We start from the raw sequence: 23,181 nt of genomic DNA on the forward strand, positions 1-23,181 counted from the left end.
TCCCATGTCCCTCTGGTTTAGAGGAGCAGACACTGAAGCCGCCTCATTCTTTTGCTTATCCTGTGCTGGCAGGATCGCCGCTCGCTGAGTAACAAGAGCAGCAGGTAGGCAGGAAGCCGCCACCTTCCTTTTCCAGCTGGAAAGCGGGAGTTGCAGCCCAGCCAACAGCAAATGAGGGATGGCCGTAGCAGCAAAAGGAGTGGAGAACAGCAGGAGGGAATGAAGCCATTTGAGTTCTCGTTGCATTGCCTGCTTGCCAGGGACATGGTCCCACCCTACGGCCCGTCCCACAGAACTGTGTCGTGCCCTTGGTGTGGCTGTGATCAACTGCTGTTTCCTGGTGCGGGTGGAAAAGGTGAAGGACTGTCCTCTAATGACAGATAAATTTTAAGCAACAGAAAGATGTACTTGTGTAACCCTAGCACCTGAGCTCGCTCTTGTTTCTTATAGATTAAGCTTTGCAAAATCCTTGTAAAACAAGGGGATAGTATCCTCATTTTAGAAATGTATCAAAGGGAGATTAAAGCTCAGATTCTTAAAGAGATTTAACCACCAAACTCCCTTGAGTTCAGTGGATGTTAACACTTCAATATCTTTGAGAGTATGAATCTCAATAAATTACACAGTCATCTAATAAGTGTGTTATGGAGCTGGGGACTAATCCCAGACTTTCGGAAAGGTTGTTCTGTGACTTGACGTTCGTTCCTGCAAATGAGAATAGCGCTATTCATTGTGCTAAGGGTACTCCAGATTTCCTGTGATTGGATTTTAATAGAGCAGAGTTTCATTGTGCTGATTTTGTTTTGATTTGTGGCCCCAGTTGATTACAGCTTATTGGGGAAAATTTGGCAGAATACCTTCTGTCAGTATTTGTAGTTTTGTAACAACTTCAGGAAATTATGCTAATTTTCCTAGAATTTCATCTCTGACAGAAAAAGGAAGAAAAGGATGCTAGCAGGTTCCCGTTGTGTCAAAGAAATGTCTTGTTTTGACATTTCCAAAATTAAATGTTTTGATTTTTCATTTTAAAATAACTTTTTCCCTTGATGTTACAGTATTTTTACATAATTTCAATCATTTGAAATTGAAATGAAACCGAATTTCATGACCCAAAAATGAAACCAAATGTAGGTGTCTTGAAAGCCCTGCTGAAATGAAGCATCCAGCTTCCCAGCAGCTCTACTGCCAGTCCCGTGGGGAAGGGGCTGCTCAACACCGGGAACCCATCACCCTCGGGGGGCTCCTGGCTGTCCTGAGCGCAGCGGCTCAGTGGGGACAAGGAAGAAGCTCTTTACAGACTGCAGGTAGCCCTTAGGCAGGTACTGAATCACGGGTGAGGACGGTGTGTTACGGGGGCTTCGTAATGTGTCCACAAATGACTGCGTGTCACCTGCTCTTCTCTCACTCCATCCTTGAAAAATGTGTAGGTTCTGTGGAAATCCACAGCATAAAGATAAATTTGACTGTTCTTAGTAGTGGAAATGAGTGCTAAAGCAACATTGAACGGAAAAATCTCACACTCCAAATCTTGATTTAAAAAAACAAAAGGTGATTCCTGAGGAGAGACTTTTAATGAGGGGATTTTTCAAGTTAGTTACACCAACACACTGCAAACGTTGTGTCAGATCTATAACATTCACAAAGGAATTATTAAACTTGCAGCTGGAATTGAGTGGTTGCCCAGAACTGTAAGTCCTTTTAAAATGTGCCATTGCATATTTCACTCAGGTATATTTTGCTGAGGATAATACATTGATGTTTGCCACAAAGCTATAGAACAAACTAAAAAATCCCTTAGATATTAATTGGCATCAGAGTTCTCTTAATCAATATGCTCTATGATGTGCTTCAGGTGGATTAGTGCAGTAAAAAACATTTTTCATTTGCACAGATTTTTGCTAATATCTATTTATTGCTGAACAACTTCTGGAGCTAATGCTAAGTGTGCTTCCATCATAACGCTATGGAGATGCCTGGCAGGAAACAAGCTTTAAGGCCCTTAGAAACTAAGGAAGATGTTTGTCTCTGGGTAAAAAAGCAGATACAGTTGTGGATCTCAGTATTTTTTGGTGTTGTGCTGCAATAGGAAAACCACTGCAGAAAAGTGTGGACACTTTGAAGGTGTGGGCCTTCAAAGTTCAGAGCACCCTCTGGTTTTTCTGCATGTGAAGTTCAGATGTGTCACTTGACACCTACTCTAAAAAAGGCACAACCTCTCTGCACAGAGCGGGGAACCAGATATGAAGGAATGACAAGGTATGAAGCCGTGTGAACACAGCTTGTCATTTACTGACTTTGAAAGGGTATTTTCAGATTTTGGCAGATATTTCAATACTCATAGTCAAAATTCAAAATATTTAAAATTAAGATGACCTTATGGAGTGTAAATCCTCCCAAATGGGGAAAGCTGTCAAGGCGATGCTACATTTAAAATCTGTCTGGAATCCAGTCACTAGGGTTCAAGCCAAGTCTTTCTTCTTTCAGCCCAGCTTGGGATGTTAACTCTGCTGAATGTGCAAGTCACTGCGGAACAGCAAGAGCATCCCTAAACTTGATGTGATACACGTTTACCGTTACTGTTCCTTTCTGGGAAGGAACAAAAATATATCTCATGTCTGCAACACAGGAGGTGCTTTAATTATTCCTCAAGAGCAGCTGTTCAGTGGTTGTTCCTAATTCCAGCAGCATCCAGGGTGGTTAACAGATCTGCTGCTTCCATCAGATCTGAGGACGGTGATTTCTTACCTTCAGGCTTCTCACAGAATCCCAGACTAGGACAGGTCCTTCTCGAGACATATAGTGGGCTTAGGGCTGATCTACCCCCTGTGCTGCTTCTTCATTATAGTAATTTATCTCTGCCTTCCATAATTTCAGGCTGGATTCAGTTATCACCGTAACAAATCTCATTCCAACACTGTGGGTTAAGCGTGGGTGATTAAAGGGGACTCCACCTCCCCTGAGTCATCTATAAGTGACTGATAGAGCTAATAATGGCCTCATCCTTTTGTACCTTGGTACACAGCTTGTGTTCTGGAGTCTTTTATAGCTCAAATGAGCTGCTTTTGCTTATTTATTTCCCTCCTCATTCATTTTTAATGGTTATAAGAGACTCCCCCATTCTTCTTCTGACAGCAATGATTTAGGCAGGACTCATTAACATAACTTACATTACTAAATATCGCCATTTATGCTGGTAGACCAAGGAAAATGTGTGCAGTGCTAAATCAGAAGAGATCCCGTGAGCTTGCCAAGGTGGCAGGGCTGTGTTTGAAGTGTATATTATAAACAGAGGGTGCTTGTATGGGGGAAGGATCATGGATTTGGGACAGTGTCCCAGAGTGTTTCTGAAATACAGATTTTATATGGAAATATCAGAGCTTCACTTTCCTAATTGGCCACCCTTGAAATGTCTAAGCCAGAACTGCTCTAGGTACATCTTATTTTCAAAGACTTATTAGCTGTGACTTTGTAAGAGTTCCAACAGAATTACTGTAGCAGAAAAGGAGTTTCCTGTGAGGGTTTTACCATTATCCCATGGGACTTCATTAATGATAATGAGGTGGGGAAAGACTGTTACAGCTGCTTCTGAGAGCTAACAGTGAAACGCTGGGTAATTCTTCTGGGAGTTATGAAGTACGTTCCCCTTTCCCCCCGCTCCCATTGGATTCTCTTCAGCCCAAACCTAGCACAGAGTTTATGGGACCAAAGAAATAGACAGCCACACAAATTTGTATCTACCATAGACAGCTTCTGCAAAAGGCTAATGTGGGAAAAGCAGTAAAATCCTTTTAGGAAAGGGATGGGAACAATTGTCACTGGAGAACTGTGTGATTTGTGCGGGGCCTTATTGCTTCTTTTCACGTTTTTCCCAGGCTGGCTGAAGTCCTGCTACTACAAGGCTTCAAAGGGCTTAGTGTTTACTTCCACCGAGAGTCTTGCAAACCGTGAAATAAAATAAGAGAAATTAATAAAAACTGATTTCCCTTGCTTGTGGTCACACCTGAAGTGCATACAGAATATGGGCTGTTTTGAAGGAGAGAGCTGACTTCTTTTCAAATAACACAAACAGGCTTTTAAGTAGACATAAAAACCAAGTGCCTTGGACCAGCAATATCCCCTCCTTTTCTGGTCAATATTTGTTTGCCAAGGAAACAGTCCTGTGTTGAAGTGACACAGCAGCATCACTTCCACAGTTGCAAGACTACCAGCTGAATTTTGGGTGCAGTTTTAGGGTACCTAATGCACAGAGCTGCACATGGGGCTGAGGAATGCATATTACGGCAAGGATTCTGTGGTAGGAAGCAGTAGTGACTTAACTCTATTCCCATTTCTGACACTAGGACTGGGGGTTTGAATTAAATGCAATGCTGAGCACATTTGAAATATTCCACTCTGCGCATTTTGTAGCACTGATGATTGAACTTGACATCCAGCTTGCCAGAAGCCACGTGTTTGGTATGTACATGGCGCACTTAGAAATCTAATTCCCAATTCTGTGCTGTGCTGGCAATAAGGGACCTCTGACCTCTGCTGCCCCGGCGCGCGGAGATTAGATGTGTGTGTGTGTGACTCAGAGGAAGCTGTCTTAGTTGTTCACTGATGTAAGAAAAAGAGGTGGAGCTGCAGCAGCCAAACGAAACCCAAAGCACTCTTATAACCTGCCAAGTTCATGTCCAAAAAAAGACATTCAGTTCCCTCAAGAGATAAAAGTCCCCTATATTGAGAGAATTTCTGGAGCATCTTGTGAGCACTAAGTACAGGCTCCCTCAATTAATGGAAGGCAGCTCAGCGTAGTTGTGTGAAAAGCTCCTGTGACAAAAAGCCCAGAAAGGCTTTAGCAAGGGAGCACAGCACCAGAAGGGTTTAATGGCATTATAATGTCCTTGAATTACAGTGGCCACAACACAGAGAGCTGTATTCCAGCAGTACATTAGCAGTAAAAGAAAATCTACTCTCTCTCTCTTGAGCCCTTGTCATCTTTACTGAAAACTGGAGTCACCATCCCTGAGATATCAAAACTCAAAGGCAGGAGGAAAGGGAAAGGAGATATGGGTGGGAGTCCTCGGATTTTGGAAAGAAAACAACTTGGGTTTCCATACAAATCGCCCACCTTGCTCCAGCCCCTTTGTAGTTCCTATTGCATTTTATAATGTGTTTAATAGTTTTCTGAAATCTGTCTGTTTTGGGACCAAGCTTTTGCAACCTCATAATTCCCTTAATAACTAACAGTCGGGGAGCTGTTTGTTGATTTAGTACAGACCCTTTCTTTCGTTCACCCACTCACGCACACATATCCGAGGGTATGTGCAGTCGCTCCATTCATGCGTTTAATAAACTTGAACCACAGCCATTTCTGTTGTGTGTGGCGGGGCGTGTAAAGCAAGAGCTGTAGTACAGGAAGGAGGGCTGGTAGTTAAAGGCTGTTTATATGAATTAAGGCTAAAGAAAAGGAGCTGCTTGACAGATTGAGGAATTGAAATCCATTACAGATTGAAAAGGAGATGTGGGCTCAGAAAAGGCAGTGGCAGCAGAAGCTTCTCTGTGCTGCCCCCATCAACATTAACGCGGAGAAGCCATGCGAGGGGGGACCCGGTTGCTCCCGCCGCCTGTGTCAGCCGCGGGGGCTGCCCGGAGGCTCCCAGCTGCTGCGCTGCATTTGACGGGTCTTTGCTCATGTGCATATTTGTCCTGCAGAGGCTCAGCTGAGTCCCATCAAACTCATGTCACAAAATAGTCACTCATTTCCAACAAACAGATTAGAAAACTCAGTCTCAAAGGAGACAGAGAAGATCAATTTTTCTTCTTTCTCTGCGTCTTTTTAGTCTTTGTCTTGTGCTGGAAGATGAATGGTTCGGATGTGTCTGCAGTAACACGGGCACGGCTAATCTGCCTTTCTATTGATGACCTGTTTCTGAATGTCCTGGCCTGAGTTATGAAAATGTACTGTACTTTGCACCATGTTTTGATGTTGCTCTGTTAGGACTGCATGCAAGCTGCAGCAGAACAGTGCTGCTTATTCATTCAAACAGTGAAGGGCTGGCTGGGAACCGAATGAGCTCATAGTTGTTGCCGTCTTCCCTTACAGAAAGGGAAACAGGAGAAAGAGGGTATCCCAAGCCCAGTCATTCTTTTTCTGACCATCAGTTTGTTTTATAAATCATAATCTTGAAGGCACAAGGTCATGGTATTTATTTAATCATTCATGTAGTAGGGTTTTACGGATGGATTCTTATTTTAACTCTCCTTTCTGTAATAACCGCTGATAAAGTTGGAACTGAGGTCTGTTTGCCTGCCAAATTTTCTTTCTCTTGCTATTACTTGAGCATTAATGAATTTAAAATCTGAGTGTCTGATTCCCGTCTCTTGCTAGCATAATTCAGCAGTTACCTCTATTGCCTGGGAGAGTCTCAGTCTTATTCCAGCCTCTGTATGCTGAACTGCTCATCACACACACACAGACCACTAAAAACAACAGCAAAATCCCACCTCTGCCATCTAGGTGTGCTTCAAAAGCCACTGCTCAGACAGCGAAGCCTTACCCCAGTGGGAGGATGTTTGGCAGGTCCCCTGCTAGAAGCCCTGTTGCAAGTGCAGAGCAGAGGACATGCAGGAGAAGTCTGCTGGGAAGCAGGGCTCCAGGGCTCAGCGCTCTGCTCTGCAGAGGACACTGCGGTGGTTTGGAAACATCCCTCAACTAGGATTTCTGTGCTGCAAGGCACAGAAGTTTACCTCTTACCTTAAATCACTAGGAAATGGTTTCAGTTCTAGGTTGATCACCCATGGGGACATTTAATTGCCTAATGTGTTAATTAGCTAAGATTCATGAATATGAGGTGTTGCTAGCTGGAAGCAGAGGTGGTGAGGAAGTCACACTGAAAGCTGTTACCTGGCCCCAGGCCCTACTGAAGAAAATCCTTGTCTTCAGGCCATTCGCTTGTATGTGTGGTCCAGCCTGCAGAGCACAAAGACAAGTAGAGGACCTCAGGGCAATCAGCTCCCAGGCAGAATGTATTCCTTGGGGCCACCTTGTCTTCAGCTTTGATCTGTTGCCTCGCAGGTGGAAATCAGCACTTTGAGATTCTGCCCAGTTTTGTTTCTCACTGGTATCCTAGGGAAAAGAGGAAAGGTAGAAAGCAGCAGACAGAGATTATTAGCATGTAGGAGAGTTGTCTGGTTTGAGAATAGCACTCAAAATACAAAAAGGCAACATGGACGAGTGCAGTGCCAGCAAGGAACAGATCATTTCCACTTACGGAAGCAAGTTATCCCATGGGGTGGGAGAAGGAGCACAGGTACCAGGCGCTGCCTGAAGGTCTTCTGACTTTCTGCCTGTCAGACAGGCTATTAGACATTGCAGGTAGGAAGTATGATGTAGTTCTTGCCCTGAAAATATTACACTCACATTAGTGTGCCTTCTGCAAGGATGGAAGAATAATGTCTACTCTCCTGCTGCTGCTCAGGCATGCTGCTCCCGAACGGGAATGTGCTTATGCCTCCAGCCTTCCCTATAGACATTTATACAGGCTCACATGAAGCTTCTCCTGGAGTTTTGCAGAGAAGCTCAGGCCAGTTTGGATCAGCTTCCTCAGCTCAGGCCAGTCTGGATCAGCAGTAGGATGAAGTGGGTATTACATTAGCGACACAGGCCCCAGACGGAGCTGGGACTCGTCTGTGCTCAGCTGCCTGCTGTGAGGTCCTTCCCTGTGTTGCATACTCCCATGCTTTGAGGCTTTTTTGACAGCAACTAGGTTTTCTTGCTGTGCAGCACAATAAGATTGGATCATGACAGGAGCCGTTAAGAGCTAGTATGAAGCATGCTAACGTGAGAATAACCTGAAAAATGTAATTCTTCCTGTAAACAAACTCCTTCCTTACCTGCTGAAACCAATGGTAACTATTAGATTTTGACCTTAAAACAGACATTGTTTGCAAGAGAAGATTTTCAAGAGTCATGAAAACCTTTTTTGATACGTTACCTAGGCTCAGACAAGCAAGGATGGAAATGGATTTGTTATGGATCTGTCCGTAAGGAGGGCTGTTGTTGTTTAAAGATAATAATATTAGGAATGCAAATTATCCTACAAAAGCTGGTAATATTTAAATACAATTTAAATTCATTTAGCATTTAAACAGAAAAGTAGAAAATGGCATTAAATTCAGATGAGGATGAGACTGTGCATTCTGGAGTCAGAAATATTGAATCCATCTGCAGAATGGAATAGAAGGTCTGGTTGGTAATGGATTGTGAAAAGAGTTCAGGGTTTTAATAGATCATTCCTTCAGATCATCAGCATGGTAAAGTGGTAGTTAATAAATTATTTGACATGTACATTTACTCATATATTTTAACTAGCTGTACTGAACAGGTCCTGTCAGCTCACCTAGATCCTTGCAATAGCTGCTAAATCACTTGGGTGAGATTTAGTAACTCTCAGCAATATTGATGTCCAGAACTGCAGGTAATAAATAAAGTGACATCAGAACTAGCTTGAGCAGAACATTGTGTAAGACCTTTGTCAGGCTTGTCACAGATGAAGCTGTTTGGCCCCAATGAACACTGCTGGGCATCAGTTGGCTCTTCCCTGTGATTAGTTTTTGGTTGTTGTGACCACCCCATGCCCTGGCACCTCTAACGGGACTCCTGAAGAATCCTTTGTCCCAATTTGAGGTTGATTAGAGAAATTTGTGCCCTACTCAATTCTATATAGAGGCAGCTGTGTGTTCCTCCCTGCAGGTATGTGATATTCCTCGTGCTTCACACAAAGGAGAGGAGGATAGTAGAGTCTGACTGAGCTTTGGGCAGAGGAGAAGAATCATCTCTCGGTGCCATTATACTAGGACTATCCTAGTGTTGGAGTGGGAAATAAGGACAGAAGGAAACTGTTCTTTTATCTTAGATTATATTGGAAATGTTTATGGCAGAAAAAGCCTACCTTTTAAAATGATGCCAAATTATACAGGCTATTAAGGGCACACCAGGCACCTTTTTGTTATTCCTAGTTGTCCTCTGAACTTGGAGCTAGTTTAAACCAATATCCTTTCTCTTCCTCCCACTCACTTTCCCAGCATGTGGTGTACTTTATAATTTGTGAAGAGGCTCATTAATTTTTTTTTCTTTCTCCTTTTTTTCAGGTTTCTGACAGATGTGACTATGTCTTTGTCAATGGGAAGGAAATGAAAGGCAAAGTGAATGTCATAGTTAATTTTACTTACCAGCATCTGAGTGCCCCTTTAGAAATGACGGTCTGGGTTCCTCGTCTCCCGCTGCAGATAGAGGTCTCTGACACAGAACTAAATCAGATCAAGGGATGGAGGGTCCCCATCATCTCTAATAAGAGGTAGGTTTCATTAGAGGATGTTCATTCTGGGCTGTGCACTTGCCAAAGACCTGTCAGAGCCAGTGGATCTGAACATGCTCATCTGGCCTTAATGCAATTCCAGTGTAAATTTGAAGGTCACCAGACATTTATTCAATAGGCTCCTGCATTGGACTTACAAGGGAAATGGAAACTGCAGGTTCCATGACCTTACATTGGAAATCAATTTCCTTTTATAGCACTAGTGACTGAGATGGAAAGAGCCAATTGGTCAAGTTAGGCAGGATCAGCCATGAGGCAGCAGGAGGACATCAACAAGGACCAGCTTTGGCAAGGCTGGTCAGTCTCCAGCCTGATTCACAGGTCCTGCCAGTTAATTTATTCATTGTTAATGGTCACAATTAGTACATACTTGTTTCATATCACTATAGGGTCCAGTGGCACTGATCAGTGTCCCCATCAGGACATTGATACACTAGGGCTTTAAAGATGCTGTCCATGCCCACAGGTCAGTGGTACGTGAATGACAGGACAGAGGATGGATGTAGACAGGTCTAGACTGTTTGTATCTGGTGTCAGTGTTGTTAAGAACAAGAAGAACAAATTGATTAAGTAGGTACTTGCTATTCCCACCTACCCACGAAGACGTCATTTATTACCAGGTTTCTGTTAGTATCACAGCAAAGAGATGGGGATTTTGGTGGAGATGTGATTTCAACCTGAATGCCATACAGAAAGGGAAGTGTATGTAGGTGCAGACAAAGGGGATTTCCATGGCAACACAAAGATGTTTATGGGAAGATCCAGAAAGAAAAAAGTGTGAAGATCCTGAAAGTAAGGACTTAACATGGAAAATAATGAGGGATATTAGGAGAGGACAATGTGGTAGCGAAGCTAGCAGGCCAGTTGGTGATTTCTGTTTTGGCAATCTAGGCAGCCTGGAGGTCTTGGTTATGAACAAGGGAAACAGGATAAAAGTGGGGGAGCCTGACTGATTTCAGAAATGCACTGAAGGAAGCAGCTTAAGCAGAGCAACGGAAGGGGGCAAAGGCCCCTTATTCCAGCAACTAGGCTGCAGACTTATGTCAGCAATAGCTCTCCTGTTGCAATCTCTCCCAGCACCAGTTTGAATTATTTTTTTATTCTTGGTATCCTACCAGACCAGCCAGGGACAGCGATGATGAAGAAGAGGATGAACGTAAGGGAAGAGGCTGTGCCCTTCAGTACCAACATGCGATGGTGCGAGTCCTCACACAGTTCGTAGCTGAAGCCTCAGACCCCGGCGGGCAGCTGAGATATTTACTGGGTTCTGACTGGCAGATTGACATTACCGACCTGGTCAGTGACTTCATGCAGGTGGAGGAGCCAAGAATCGCTAAGCTACAGGACGGACAGGTTTTGATTGGGCAGGAGCTTGGAATGACGACAATTCAGGTAGGGAAAATTAATTACTTACTCCTTTTCTGCCATTCACCCATCACCTCAGGAACTGAAGTACTCCTCAGGTGTACAGCAGCTTCTTGCATTAGCAACAGAAATTGAAGCCATAAATTTTTGAATGGAGCAGAATTGCAGCAAGGACTGGAAGACACAGAAGAGATGGTTTTCTCATCTTGTGCCCTGAAGTATGTAGACTGCAGTTTTAGCAAATTTAGCCCAACCTGTATACTTAAGAGGCTGTTTCTGATTATTTTTGTCTAAGGCTATTTTTGAACCTGGAGCCAGTGTATGGGCTATCACAAGGCATGCAGCTGGTGAAACAGCTCAGTCTTCTCAAAGCCAACATTGACAGAGCAAAGGGTAAAGTAAAAATTAACTAGTGCTGGTTGAGGAACTGAGACTGGAATATGAGTCCCATGGGATCAAATCGCTGCACACCTTGCAAGCTCAAGCAGTGTGTTACAAAATATAAATGTTAGGGTATATTTCAGAATATGCACAAAGCAATAATAATAATTGGTACTTCTAGAATTATTTTAGAAGACTGACTGATGAGTGACAACTAAGCAATGTTCTCCAGGGGTGCAGTTTCATCAGTTACAGCCAATATGGCCAAGAATATGGCCTGTAAATACTACTGTATATGTGGCTGTGCCTTAATGTTGCTACTCTGAAGTAACTCACCTAAACCCATGCATCATGTCATTGATAGTGTTTCACATATAGTTCTTCCTGCTGTGCAGATAAATACTGGCCTAGAAAATGGGGTCCCAGAAGAAAAGAGAAAAAAAAAAAGAAGAGATTAACCCTACAAAGTACAAAACATGTTAACAAGCACTGGTACAGGAAAAAAAAAATCTACCTCTCCAAACATGCTCATATCTCAAAGTGTCAAACCAGAAAACAACAACCACACCTGTTGATAACACAGGTTGTCAGGGCTGGAGAAATGGGATTCGAGATTTTTGACTTTCTACAAAATCTGTAAAGATTTTCTGAATGACTTTCCAAAGCTCTGGGAGTTACAATGCTCCTACAAATACACATAAAACTATGGAAAGAAAAATCCAATGGAAAAAAGCTGAGAGCAAGTTATATTTAAAGAATACCTCTTATAAACTGCTTCAAAAATGCTCTGTACCCTATATGGATCATTAAATTCAACTTGTTTGCTAATGAGCATCTTTGGATGTCATGTATCAGTGCACTGACCTCCATGCACATTTTTTTAACCAAAAGAAGTTTCCTCTGTCAGTTTTGTATACTGTACCATGAGTGTTTGTTGTAGCAATACATTAGCCTTTCTCTCTATAGGATAGAAATAAATATCATTTATTCTATGGATTTTATATAAATCTACAGATTGCATTATATAAATGCTACCTAAAAACATGATCGTTCTTGAAATAATTGCATTTTGCATAAAGATTACATTTACAAATAGTTAATACATCTGAAACAGATGTGGTTAGCGTATTGCAGAGGTGAATGGCATAGCTGATTAGAATTATGTTGGTAAAAGATGTTATAAGCACCCTATTATTGCAGAAGAGTTATAAAATGTGACTGGCCATTTTTTAATCATATTTTATTGGTGTCTGTCTGCTGAGTGTAATTCTGCCCATTAACATAAATATCACTTATCTGTATTACAGTAGCTCCGTGTAGCTGTTTTTCTTGGTGCTATGAAGAATGGCTGTTGCTAATTTTGATTTTTCTTTTCAGATATTGTCCCCCCTTTCAGATGCTATCTTGGCTGAGAAGACAGTGACAGTTCTGGATGAGAAGGTGACAATAACTGACCTGGGAGTGCAGCTGGTAACTGGATTGTCACTTTCTCTGCAGCTCAGTCCAGGAAGCAACAAGGCCATCTTTGCTACAGCAGTAGCACAAGAGCTGCTTCAATCTCCAAAGCAGGTACTATTGCTCACATGTACTGTGTTGTGGAAGGACACTGCTTGGATTCACTATACCCAACATTGCAAGCTGATGGAATCAAGCAGATTTTTATTAATAATATGATAATAAAACATCTTCCTTATGAGCACTTCTTTCTGAAGTTCACCAGGTGCCCTAACAGAAAAACAAAGATCTCACGAAAATAGCACTACGTCTAAACAACCACAGTCAACAAACAGGCATACTCCATCTGTTGTGGCTGCATCCCGTAAATAACACATGCAACTCAATGATGTGTCATAATTAAGCAACAGCAGTTGCCTTACACGCACACATACACACTCTCCTCCTTTCTGTCCCATCCAGCACCTACTAGGTCACAGGAGATATTGCCAACTAGATTGCCAAGTTCAGCCTCCCAGCACAGGCAACCAAATCAACCCTTTAAGTCCATCTTTAAATGAGAAAGTGTTTTGCATAGTGCCAAACTCTTTGTCCTTTTGTTACTTTCTGTGAGCATTTTAAGAAGCTGGGGAACCTCCATTTCATTCTGATTCATTACTAGAATATGAATCAGCATCATTAACTCATTTCCTGATTCATGATTTCATAAACCATTTTATTTTCCTGTTATTCTTAGTTCCTGTATTACGAATCACTATCATATCATGTTCCCTTTCTCTTCACTCAGATCTTCACAGATTCCCCTGACATAATAAATCTTACCGTGTGCCTGAGGAGAATGGCAAAGTTTTCTCTCCACTGCCGATTAGCTTTGTTCCTGCCTTTGCTGTGGCGTTACTCCATGAGCAATATGAGACTTTCTGTCTTCTGGTGCTAGGAGCAGTTCAGTCAAACTTCACACTGCACAAGCTCTCACAGATCTGAAATCCTTATGCTGAGCCATCCATACGCTGTCACTGTCCCTGTGCAGAGTTACCAAGGGCTTTTGGACTTTGCCATGGCCCCATCAGTTCCTGCTTGATATTTGTCCTTGTGCTTCTGTCTACATTTTAAATTTAAACTTTTTTTTCAACCCAAATCCATCAGTCTGGGACTTACATCAAGGATGCGCTGGGTTCTTAATGCTTAAACATGTTCTGAGCTTTAAAGGTAAATGGTCATGGCATGCACGTTTGAAATCTGCCCAACTGTTGAGACACTTTAATTCATCACAGGGTCTTATCCTTGGGATGCAGGATGAGAAATAATGCAGAACTGCTGTCTTTATAGGGTGATAAAAATCAGGCTCCCATAGTATTCCAGCAGTTAAGAAATCAATTCCAGGCAGCTAGAAATAAGGCCAGTGAGCTAATCCATTGCTGACATGGGGAGTTAAACAAACTTCCTTGAAATCAGCCCAAAAGCTGGGGTTGATGGCATTTTGTCCCAGCATGCTGCCCAGCACTGACATTTCAGTTCCCAGAAATGGAGTCTAGATGAGTCCCTCTCTGGATGCAGGGGAACATCATTGGATTGGTATTAAACCAGAGAGGAAGATGTGCTCCCTCCATCCTTCAAGGACTGACTCCGTTTTGAAAGGCATCTGACTCCTTCCACTGCTTAGTACATGGTTTTCAGAGCACAATCCCTATAAGCAAAGCAAGGCAAAATTATTAAATGGTTATGCAGGTTTAAGCAACACATTGGGAGGATGAGAATTGATGACACAAATTCTATGCAGCCTTCAAGAAATATCCAAAGATTAATAAACACAAAACCGGGATTTATGACAGTGTCAGCAAAGTCTTAGGGCTCTGTCCTGAAATAGAGACAGAAGCAAATCTCCCATTGAAGCACGAGGAGCTTTATGGCTGTAAGGATTTCAGAATCAGGCCAGTAGATTATGCACGATACAATCCCAAAAGACTGGAGGCTTATTCTCTGTGATCTCAACAGGTGAATGACTATGTGCTAGAAACAATTTAAAAGATAATGATACTCTGTGTATGTGTTGAGTTAGAATGTAAGTACAGTCTGTTTGAAAAACTGCTTATTTAAAGAAACAAGATTTTTATAATCATGCTTTCAGCAAGTACAGTTGTTACTTGTTGGTTTGGTGTTTGTCTGTCTGTCAGGCTGTCCTTCACAGCAGGGTCATCCCAACTCTTACCAGTCAAGAGCTCACATAATTTTAGACACCAAAGAATCCACTCATCAAGCCAGGAGTCTTTCTGGTGTGGATTCTCCAGTATCTAATAATGTGCAAATATCCCAGCCGAAACAGAGCAAGTCAGACCATTAGAAGCAGGAATTAGATTCCAGGAGAGCAATCTGAATTTTGACTGTAAATGATTTATGTGTGAATGCCAAGATTTTTTGACATAGCATGACAATTTTGATTGGCCATTTGAGAGTCCTTAGAGGACTTGATTTTCAGAAGTGGATGAGCACATGTTTTCTGAAATCTAAGAATACTTTAAAATGTTTCAAGTTAGAAACCAAAAGTCGAGCTTCCGAGGAATGCTGCACCATTACACATGTGCAAGTACAGAATTAGTACTCAGGTCTGACCCATTTACATTCAGTAAGTCCCCATGCACTCTGAAGTATACAATCTGCATTGCTGTGACATGAGATTAAATTTGATTATTGTCTTGCTTTTAATTGCTAACAAGCATGAAAATTACCCTATCCATCTCCTAAAGAAACAACTGATCAGTTTCCTCTGCTCGTACAAAACACTTATATAATTTGAGAGACAAAAATCCAGGACTGAAGGTATGGAGCCAGGTATGGACCTTCTTGCTATATTAGGTATTTTTTAACATTTGTTGTGTGTAACAAGAGGAGATTTTGTACTTTAAGCAGTTTAGAAATAATATAATATTTTTTTATCATTTAAATATACAACAGTAAATGATCTCAGTCACTGGTAATGCTTTCTGACATGCAATTTATTATGGTGCTGAAGTAGATTCTGCAGAGCCCAGGGGATACAGCTCCTTTAAGCACCTTTGAGGAAACAAATCTCATTATCAATGAGTGTTTTAAACTAGGATTTCTCTTCACATCTTGGCAAGATATTAATTTTATTGCTCTCCCTTTTTATTTCTTTTCTGGTTATAAATAGTATATGGATCTTGTGAGGAGGAGGGAATAGACTAAGACAAAACATATTTCCCTCTATGTTTATTCTGAGTGTGTGTATGTTTGTTTTATATATTATAGGAAGCAACCATCAGCTGCTGGATCCAGTTCAGTGATGGAGCTGTCATGCCGCTGGATATTTATGACTCCAAAGACTTCTCCTTGTCAGCTACATCTCTGGATGAGAAGGTGGTCTCCATTCACCATGACCCCAAATTCAAGTGGCCTGTGATTGCTGCTGAAACAGAAGGCCAGGGGACACTGGTGAAGGTAGAGATGGTGATCAGTGAATCATGCCAGAAATCCAAAAGAAAGAGCATCCTAGCTGTTGGAAGTGGTAGCATTAAAGTCAAGTTTGGGCAGAGTGATGCCAACCCTAACATCAGTGACAGTAAACACAGGGGTGCTGGTGTCCACCTAGAAAATCATTTCAGTGACCGGCGTCAGAAAACCACTTTGCAGGAAAGAGCTGGGCTAGATGGCCAGTATTACAGCTCCTCAATGGGCCATGAGCAAGGCAAAGGGACCACCACTCAAAGGTCTATTTTAAGTAAAAAAGAAGACAGAGAAAGCCTCCTGGATGATGACAGTCATCTGCAGAACATCCCAATAGACTTCACGAGCTTCCCTGCACAGGTGGATCTGCCAAGAAACAACGGAGACTTGGAAGAGAATGACCTAGTCCAGACCCCTAGGGGACTCAGCGATCTGGAGATAGGAATGTATGCTCTTCTGGGAGTCTTTTGCCTGGCAATTCTGGTCTTCCTTATCAATTGTGTCACTTTTGCTTTGAAGTACAGAAACAAACAAGTTCCCTTTGAAGAGCAAGAAGGCATGAGCCACTCTCATGACTGGGTTGGGCTGAGCAACAGGACAGAACTTCTGGAGAATCACATAAATTTCTCATCCCAACAAGATGAACGTATCACAGCCATTGACAGAGGAGTGGACTATGAAGAGAGCAAATATCTCCTCAACACAAATGCCGCCAAAAATATTAATGGACAGTCTTTGAGGTCTACTGAGTCCACATTCACTGAAGGGAAAGAACAGAAAAGTGAACCAACTACTTCTCCTACCTCTAAGAGGAAACGGGTTAAATTCACCACCTTTACCACCATCTCCTCTGATGATGGGTGTCCAACTGTCAACTCAATCTTGATGAGTAGTGAGGATGACATTAAATGGGTCTGCCAGGATATGGACCTGGGGGAGTGCAAAGAACTTAAAAACTATATGGAGAGATTACATGAAAATGTGTAATGAGACACAAAAGACTTTTTTTGTTTGGTTTGTTCGTTCATTTGTTTTTCACTCACCTTCTGCCTTTAATTTTGGGTAGTGGGGCAAAATGGTGTATTGATAACAAGAATCAGCTAGCAGATAATAACTCAATGGAGCCCCAAGAAGCCACCCAAAAGCAGCTGGGAGAGCAGAGATCCTGGACAGCTCTTAAAATTCAAGTCTTCTCTGTGCTCAGAGATGGAAGTGAGAGATGTGTGTGGTTTTTTGATGCATGGTAATGTGAAAAAAACAACTTAGCAAAAGAATACAGTCTCATTCTCTGAGCTTTCCCAGGAAATCAATAAATATAACAAACTCCAGTGCTGTTTGGATATTACAAAGTTCACACAGCTTTACTGTTAAATATTGCAAGCTTTGGTTAAAAGCAAAAAATTGGTCTCAGAATAAATAGATCCACGAGGAGAGCATGTCATTCAAGCCACAGGCAGAGAATATCCTTCCAAGAACATTAATTTAAAGCTGACAAAAACTAACAGTGTGAGCAAAGCAGCTCCCAGAGCTGAAAAGTCATGAGTTTCCAAAGAATCTGGAGGGGAAAAAGGAGTAACTGGGCTATTTACAAACCAGCATGTTTGCCTCCCAAGCACTGAGAATGGATACAGAAAGTCTCTTTTTAAGTAGATGCCAAGGTAATAAACTTTGCCAGCCAGTTTTCAGTATTTCTTAATTTGTAAAATAGGAGAAGATATAAGCTATACTCAGAATATCACTCATATAAAGGAAGGTCTGTTTTGGAAAGTTTGAGAGAACAAGCTATTTTTAAAAGCCCACTTCATTTGATTGTCCTGTTTCAAATTTGTATTCCCAGCCATTTCCCTGGAGCGCTCCCCATCTGGTATCCTGAGGGCACTTACTAGCATCAGTCAACTTTGGAAGCATGTGGTTTCTTCCTTCCCTTCCCTGCACACTCGCTTCTGCACGGTGTGCTCTTGCCAAGCACAGACATTGTTGGTACCACGCTGGTACTTGCTTTACATTCTGTCATTTACCAAAGTTGGCCACTCTCTCTTGGGTAAGTGTAACTTGTGCTGAACACAGAGACCAACAGCAACTGCCTCTTTGTTCATCCCCTTCCCTGGGAAAGATCACATAGTTCAGTTCATGCTTCTTTAGACCCCTGCTCAGCACGTTTAGAGGGCACTCGCAGGTCACAAAGGAGTGCTGCACGTTCAACACTGAAACCTGAACAGCTAAACTCAGTAGATAACATTTGTTTCTCCCAGAGGTGATGATTATCTTTTGTTTTCCTCTGATAAGGATGTACATATGGTAGGATTTCAGTGATTAGCCTTTGAATCCGATGTGCCCTCCGACCCTAAAACCATGCCATTTTTTGTGAGGTCCAGAAGCAGTCTCCAATGACCAGTGGCAAAATGCCAAAGCACTAACTAAAATCCAGCTTATATTTCAAGTTTTCCTTTATTTTCCAGAGTGAGTCCTTGCCCTCCTTTTATTATTAAGTCTCTTTCTGTCATTGAATCTAGGTTGCTCAGTTTAATACACACCGTCCCTCCCACAAACACTTAGATTGAATCCTCTATATTTAGAATGTACTGTAGATTGTAAGAATGTAATATATATATTTATAAACATGCCAACTGTGAATAAAATTTGCATTTTAGTGGCTTCATCTTTTTTCCTACTCTGAACGCCTCTCTCCTTTCACTGTCAGAACGTTTACCCTAAAAGAGACTGGCATCAGTATGGAGACTTGGTCTTTGATGAAACAGTGAATTAATACTCTTGGCACAATCTAGTCATGAAGTTTTAAATTGTGCAATGTTGGAGGGAGAAGATATAACGTCAACAACATGTTATGCTACAAATGATTTGCACCAAGTCACCCTTCCAAGATTTGAAACTACTTGCAAATAAATCCACATGCATATTTCTAGCCTGAGAGCCTGATATCCGAGTTTCGGATTTTGGTGCAATTGGGGAGATCCATATTTGGCTAAATGCCTTTGAAGACAATTCTGAAAGGGTAAATTGGTGTAAATAGGGCAAATGTGCCCAAGACTTTGGATATCAGCACTTGTGCATCTGTTGGTCTTTGCTTTCTTTCAGCACCTCTCATCAAGGCCTGGATTACTCAGTCCTATGCAAGGACAAAGTGCAGCAGTGAGGACAGCACAGTGCAGGGCCCAGACTAGCTCTGGATGAGCGCTCAGGTGAGGGAAGCAGCTTTTGTACTGTACCAAAGCACTGCAGCCTCCCAGCAGGTTCAGCAGTGTTCTAGCCCACTGTCTTGCTAACTAAACTAATTCTGGAACTATTTTGGGTGCTTTTTACACATCACTATGCTGTGTCCACAGAGACTTACTCTTAGTAATGTGGAGGTCAGGGTAAAGGTGGCCAAATCTCAGCTAGCAGTCTGTGCAGATCAGATGTGTGCATGCATGCAAGATTGCCTTGCAAAAGCATCACTGCATGGCGAATCTTTCTCCTTCAGAAGCAGCAGGTACAAGCCACGCTGGGAGCAGGCTGTCAGAATTGCTTTACCAATGAGCTGCTATGGTAAATCCAGATTTCTGCGTTAGCTGCCTCTGGGGAACGTGAAGAACTAACAGCAAGTTCATCTGGTGGCACGAGCCACTGAAATGTTCTCCTAGGACAAAACAGCCGCCAGCTACAATGCTAAGGATACTGACATTCAGATTTATGCCTTTCTGCTTGCTTAGAGGTCCCTGCTGTCTGTAACAGCTGTAGCTTGCTATTATCCATAGGGCAATACTATAAATAATACCTAGTATTTAGAGTGCTCTTTGTCCATAGGTCTCAAAGTGCTCTGAGCACGGTGGATTCCTTATTGACATGGAGAACACCAAGGTTAAGTGATTTGCCCAAAGTAACATAGGAAATCTGTGGTAAAACCAGAAAGAGACATCACTCTCCTCCACACCCTTTAATGTATCACAGTCACTGAGCAGGATCCTGAGCTCTGCTCAAGGAGAAGCCAGAGTGGGTTGTGGCCATCTGTGTGCAAGCAAACACTCCTAATTAATCTGCTAATAGCAGAATAAATGAACTTCCTATAGAGATTTTTGTATGTATGTATCTACCAATCTGTTGGGGGGTGGGTGTGTGGATATTCTTTTTTCTCACAGCACAGGGCCCAGACTTCTAAGTGAGAGCTTCAGCACCACAGAGCATCTCAGGGGGAAAGCTTGTGTTTCAGGCAATCAGGTGAGAATCCTGTCTGGCAAATAAAGGGGGCTAAATTCTGTATCCCATCATAAAAGCAGCGATGGTGTTTAGATGCTGCATATACACAACATTTTGCAGCTGTGGCTCCCATTGGCAATCTCTTAAGCCTGTTAAAGAGCCCGGCAAATAGCAAGCAATCTCCTGTGAGTATTATTAATTACTTTTTTTTTTCCAGTTCCCTCCTTATTTTCATGTTTGAGTCCCTTTTCATATGAGTAGCTAGACTCAAAAGTCAAAGTTAACAAAAGAAAATGTGTCTGATGCAGTTTGGCTTTTTTTTAGACACTTCAAGCATAAATACAATGAGTGAAAACTTGATGGTCCTATAAATCAGGTAAGCTGGTTCTTTACTGTCTTCCTTCATTTTAAAGGCTTCCCCTTCAGCAGTCTTAAATATATGTAGTGGTTTAGACCAAGCTGCATTAATACACCAGTGAATTCAAAGTCTGAGGAATGCAGCTAAATGATTGTTTTGGAACAAGAGTTCTATGGAGGTAAGTGACTTGAAAAACCACAATAGGTATTAAATTGATGTGCAGCCTGCACTAAGTAGCTCTAGAAACTACTTTCACACCTCGTTTCAATAATGAATGAGATGTAAATGAAATGAGCACACTGGAGACACTTTAGTTCAGCTCTGTGTATGTTCAGCTTCTCCGAGACTGCCTGCTTTCATTCCCCTGTGGTCTGTGGGGCTGCTGCTTTGTGGAAGATCCTTAGCGGAGCTAAAGGACTTGTGCTACAACTTAGAAGAGTCTTTCACATGTGTCCCTTAGGAGAGAGTGTTGGTTGGACTCACGTATGTATTGATCAAGCAAAGTCCAGTAAGCATCACTGAGGAATTAACTCAGGCAAGTAGCTATTGCTGCCAAATGTTGCGTTTAGAAAATACCTCAAGCATTTAAAAAAACCTGAGAGATCAATTTATTTAGTCCTTGAAAGCCCAGGAACTCTGTCACATATTTCTCTATGTTTATTGTAGTACCATATCCTATCCATGCACAGCGTTAGAGCGCTGCAGCGACACATCTTATTGCCTATAGTACGATGCCTGCCATATAAAATCAGTTCTATATTACTACCAGCCCACACTATCAGGAGTACACAAGATACTGTATTTTGAAATAGGAGAGGCTTGTTTCCTGCAGGAGAGTGACATGGTGCCAATGTGAGCTCCCCATACGGGGTTAGCAGGACTAACCATTCTGCGCTGCTGTGTCTAGCCCCTGAATGAGCTGCCTCCTGGGGATGGGTAGGAGACCAAGAGAGCTCTAAAACAAATTAGGATATCACTTGCCAAGTGCTGAGGAGATAGGATTTGTGTTCTGCTTCCAGTTCATTTCTCACTGTTTGAAAACTCACAGGAGGAGCTGCTTTATGCACTTAACACCAGGCATGTTTAGGCACCTTTCTGAATGGGTGTCTGGTCTCCAACAGCCATCATCTTCCTCATGCATAAATAATGCCTCTTTCCTGTGAAATTAGTGAGTATTATTGTGCTGTTTGGCTTCTTGGTGAAAGCTTTAATAGATGAAGTTCAAAAGTGGCAGCAATAAGGGCCTGAGAAGAGCAGAGCGCCTGGTACATCATGCCCATAATCTGATTTGATATGAAGACCTCTGTCAACAAATCCTTCATTATGCAGGCTTCCTGCTCTGGCTCTGTGAGGAACAGCAAATTAAGCAGCCCATGTATGTAATATTAATGGCTGGAGAAGCAGCACTGCTACTCTGTTTGTATGTACTGCCAATGCTCATTAAGAAATTCCTGTCACATTGCAAAGATGGCTGGTAGATTACATATGACAAGTTCCTGCATCTATCTCCTTAAAACAGCCCCCGGAGCCTGGAGGGACACGTTTCAGTACTGAACCACATTTGTTTGCACCATCTACCAGAACTCGCTTCCTCCTTGTTTCGGTGGGTGCAAATGAGGCCTCCTGTTGCACTTTCCCCTTCTGCAATCACACACGATTCTCTAACTCCGACTGATGCTGGGCTGGCACACTGACAGTGGCTGGATATTAGCTATTTGGTACCTGAATTCTGTGGTACCTGGCAGAACTCAAACCAGTATTACCAGCACCAGAAAGTTGCGGCTTTGAGGTGTAACAGGGACTTAGCTTATTCAGACCTTTGTTCCTTATAATTAAATTAGAGCTTCCTACAGTCTGTTAACATATTAATGACCTAAAAAACAATCTAAAGAGCTTCACTGCTCAGCCCTGATGATAGGAGACTGCAAAGATGACTATGAGTCCCATTTTCAACATTTTACTGAGCTCAGTAAGCACAGATGAACACAGTGGAGGAGAAGTAAGGATAGGAGTAAGGGGGCTATACTCTCTATGAGCACTGCTTAGCTTAGCACCCACTGGATGTGTCCAGCACCTTCAGCAGAAGCGTGGGTCCAGTGGTAGCTACAGATTTTCACTGCAGCTTATCCCCCGTCTGCTCCTGCATGTTTGTATCTTAGCCTGCTTACACCGAGGCCAGTGCCAGGAGCTGCTCCTGTGAGCCCCAGCTGCATCCCTGCGTGACTGAGCACAGAGCAGCCTCCTTTCAGTGAGCCAGCAAAATCAGAATCACCCCTTCTTCCACCCTTGTGCTATGCCATGAGGCCCCACTGCAGAGCTGACAGGTATCACTGCCTACCTCTGCCTCCGTGAGCATTCAGGGCTGCCCAAGCTCTTAGGTATCTCGCTGGGTATTAATAGAGAAGTGTGGGCTTAACAGCAGGTGCTAGACCAGTCCCAGAAGCTTTAGTTCTTCTCCCAGCACTAATAGTCCATGTGCCTCTGCTTTCTCTCTTGCACCTTCTGGATTGTTTGCTTAGGCTAAAGTCTGCAGGGCTGTGCCCTGCCTGCACTGCTGCACAGCGGGGCCATGGTCTTTGGTGGAAAGCGATGTTGCTGCTGCCCCGA

The 23,181-nt window shown here is 42.6% G+C and overlaps 1 protein-coding gene across 1 annotated transcript in view; it reads left to right on the top strand.

The window, feature by feature from the left end:
- TMEM132D (transmembrane protein 132D) overlaps positions 1-17,009 on the top strand; it is a 250,263-nt gene extending 233,254 nt beyond the window's left edge. The window contains exons 6-9 of the mRNA XM_068412770.1: positions 9,133-9,338; positions 10,478-10,751; positions 12,483-12,674; positions 15,828-17,009. Coding sequence (XP_068268871.1) covers positions 9,133-9,338; positions 10,478-10,751; positions 12,483-12,674; positions 15,828-17,009 — 1,854 coding nt within the window. The remainder of the gene's footprint in view (positions 1-9,132; positions 9,339-10,477; positions 10,752-12,482; positions 12,675-15,827) is intronic.
- Positions 17,010-23,181: the final 6,172 nt, after the last annotated feature.

Source organism: Nyctibius grandis, chromosome 14 (genome assembly GCF_013368605.1).
Source record: "Nyctibius grandis isolate bNycGra1 chromosome 14, bNycGra1.pri, whole genome shotgun sequence".
NCBI lineage: Eukaryota > Metazoa > Chordata > Aves > Nyctibiiformes > Nyctibiidae > Nyctibius > Nyctibius grandis.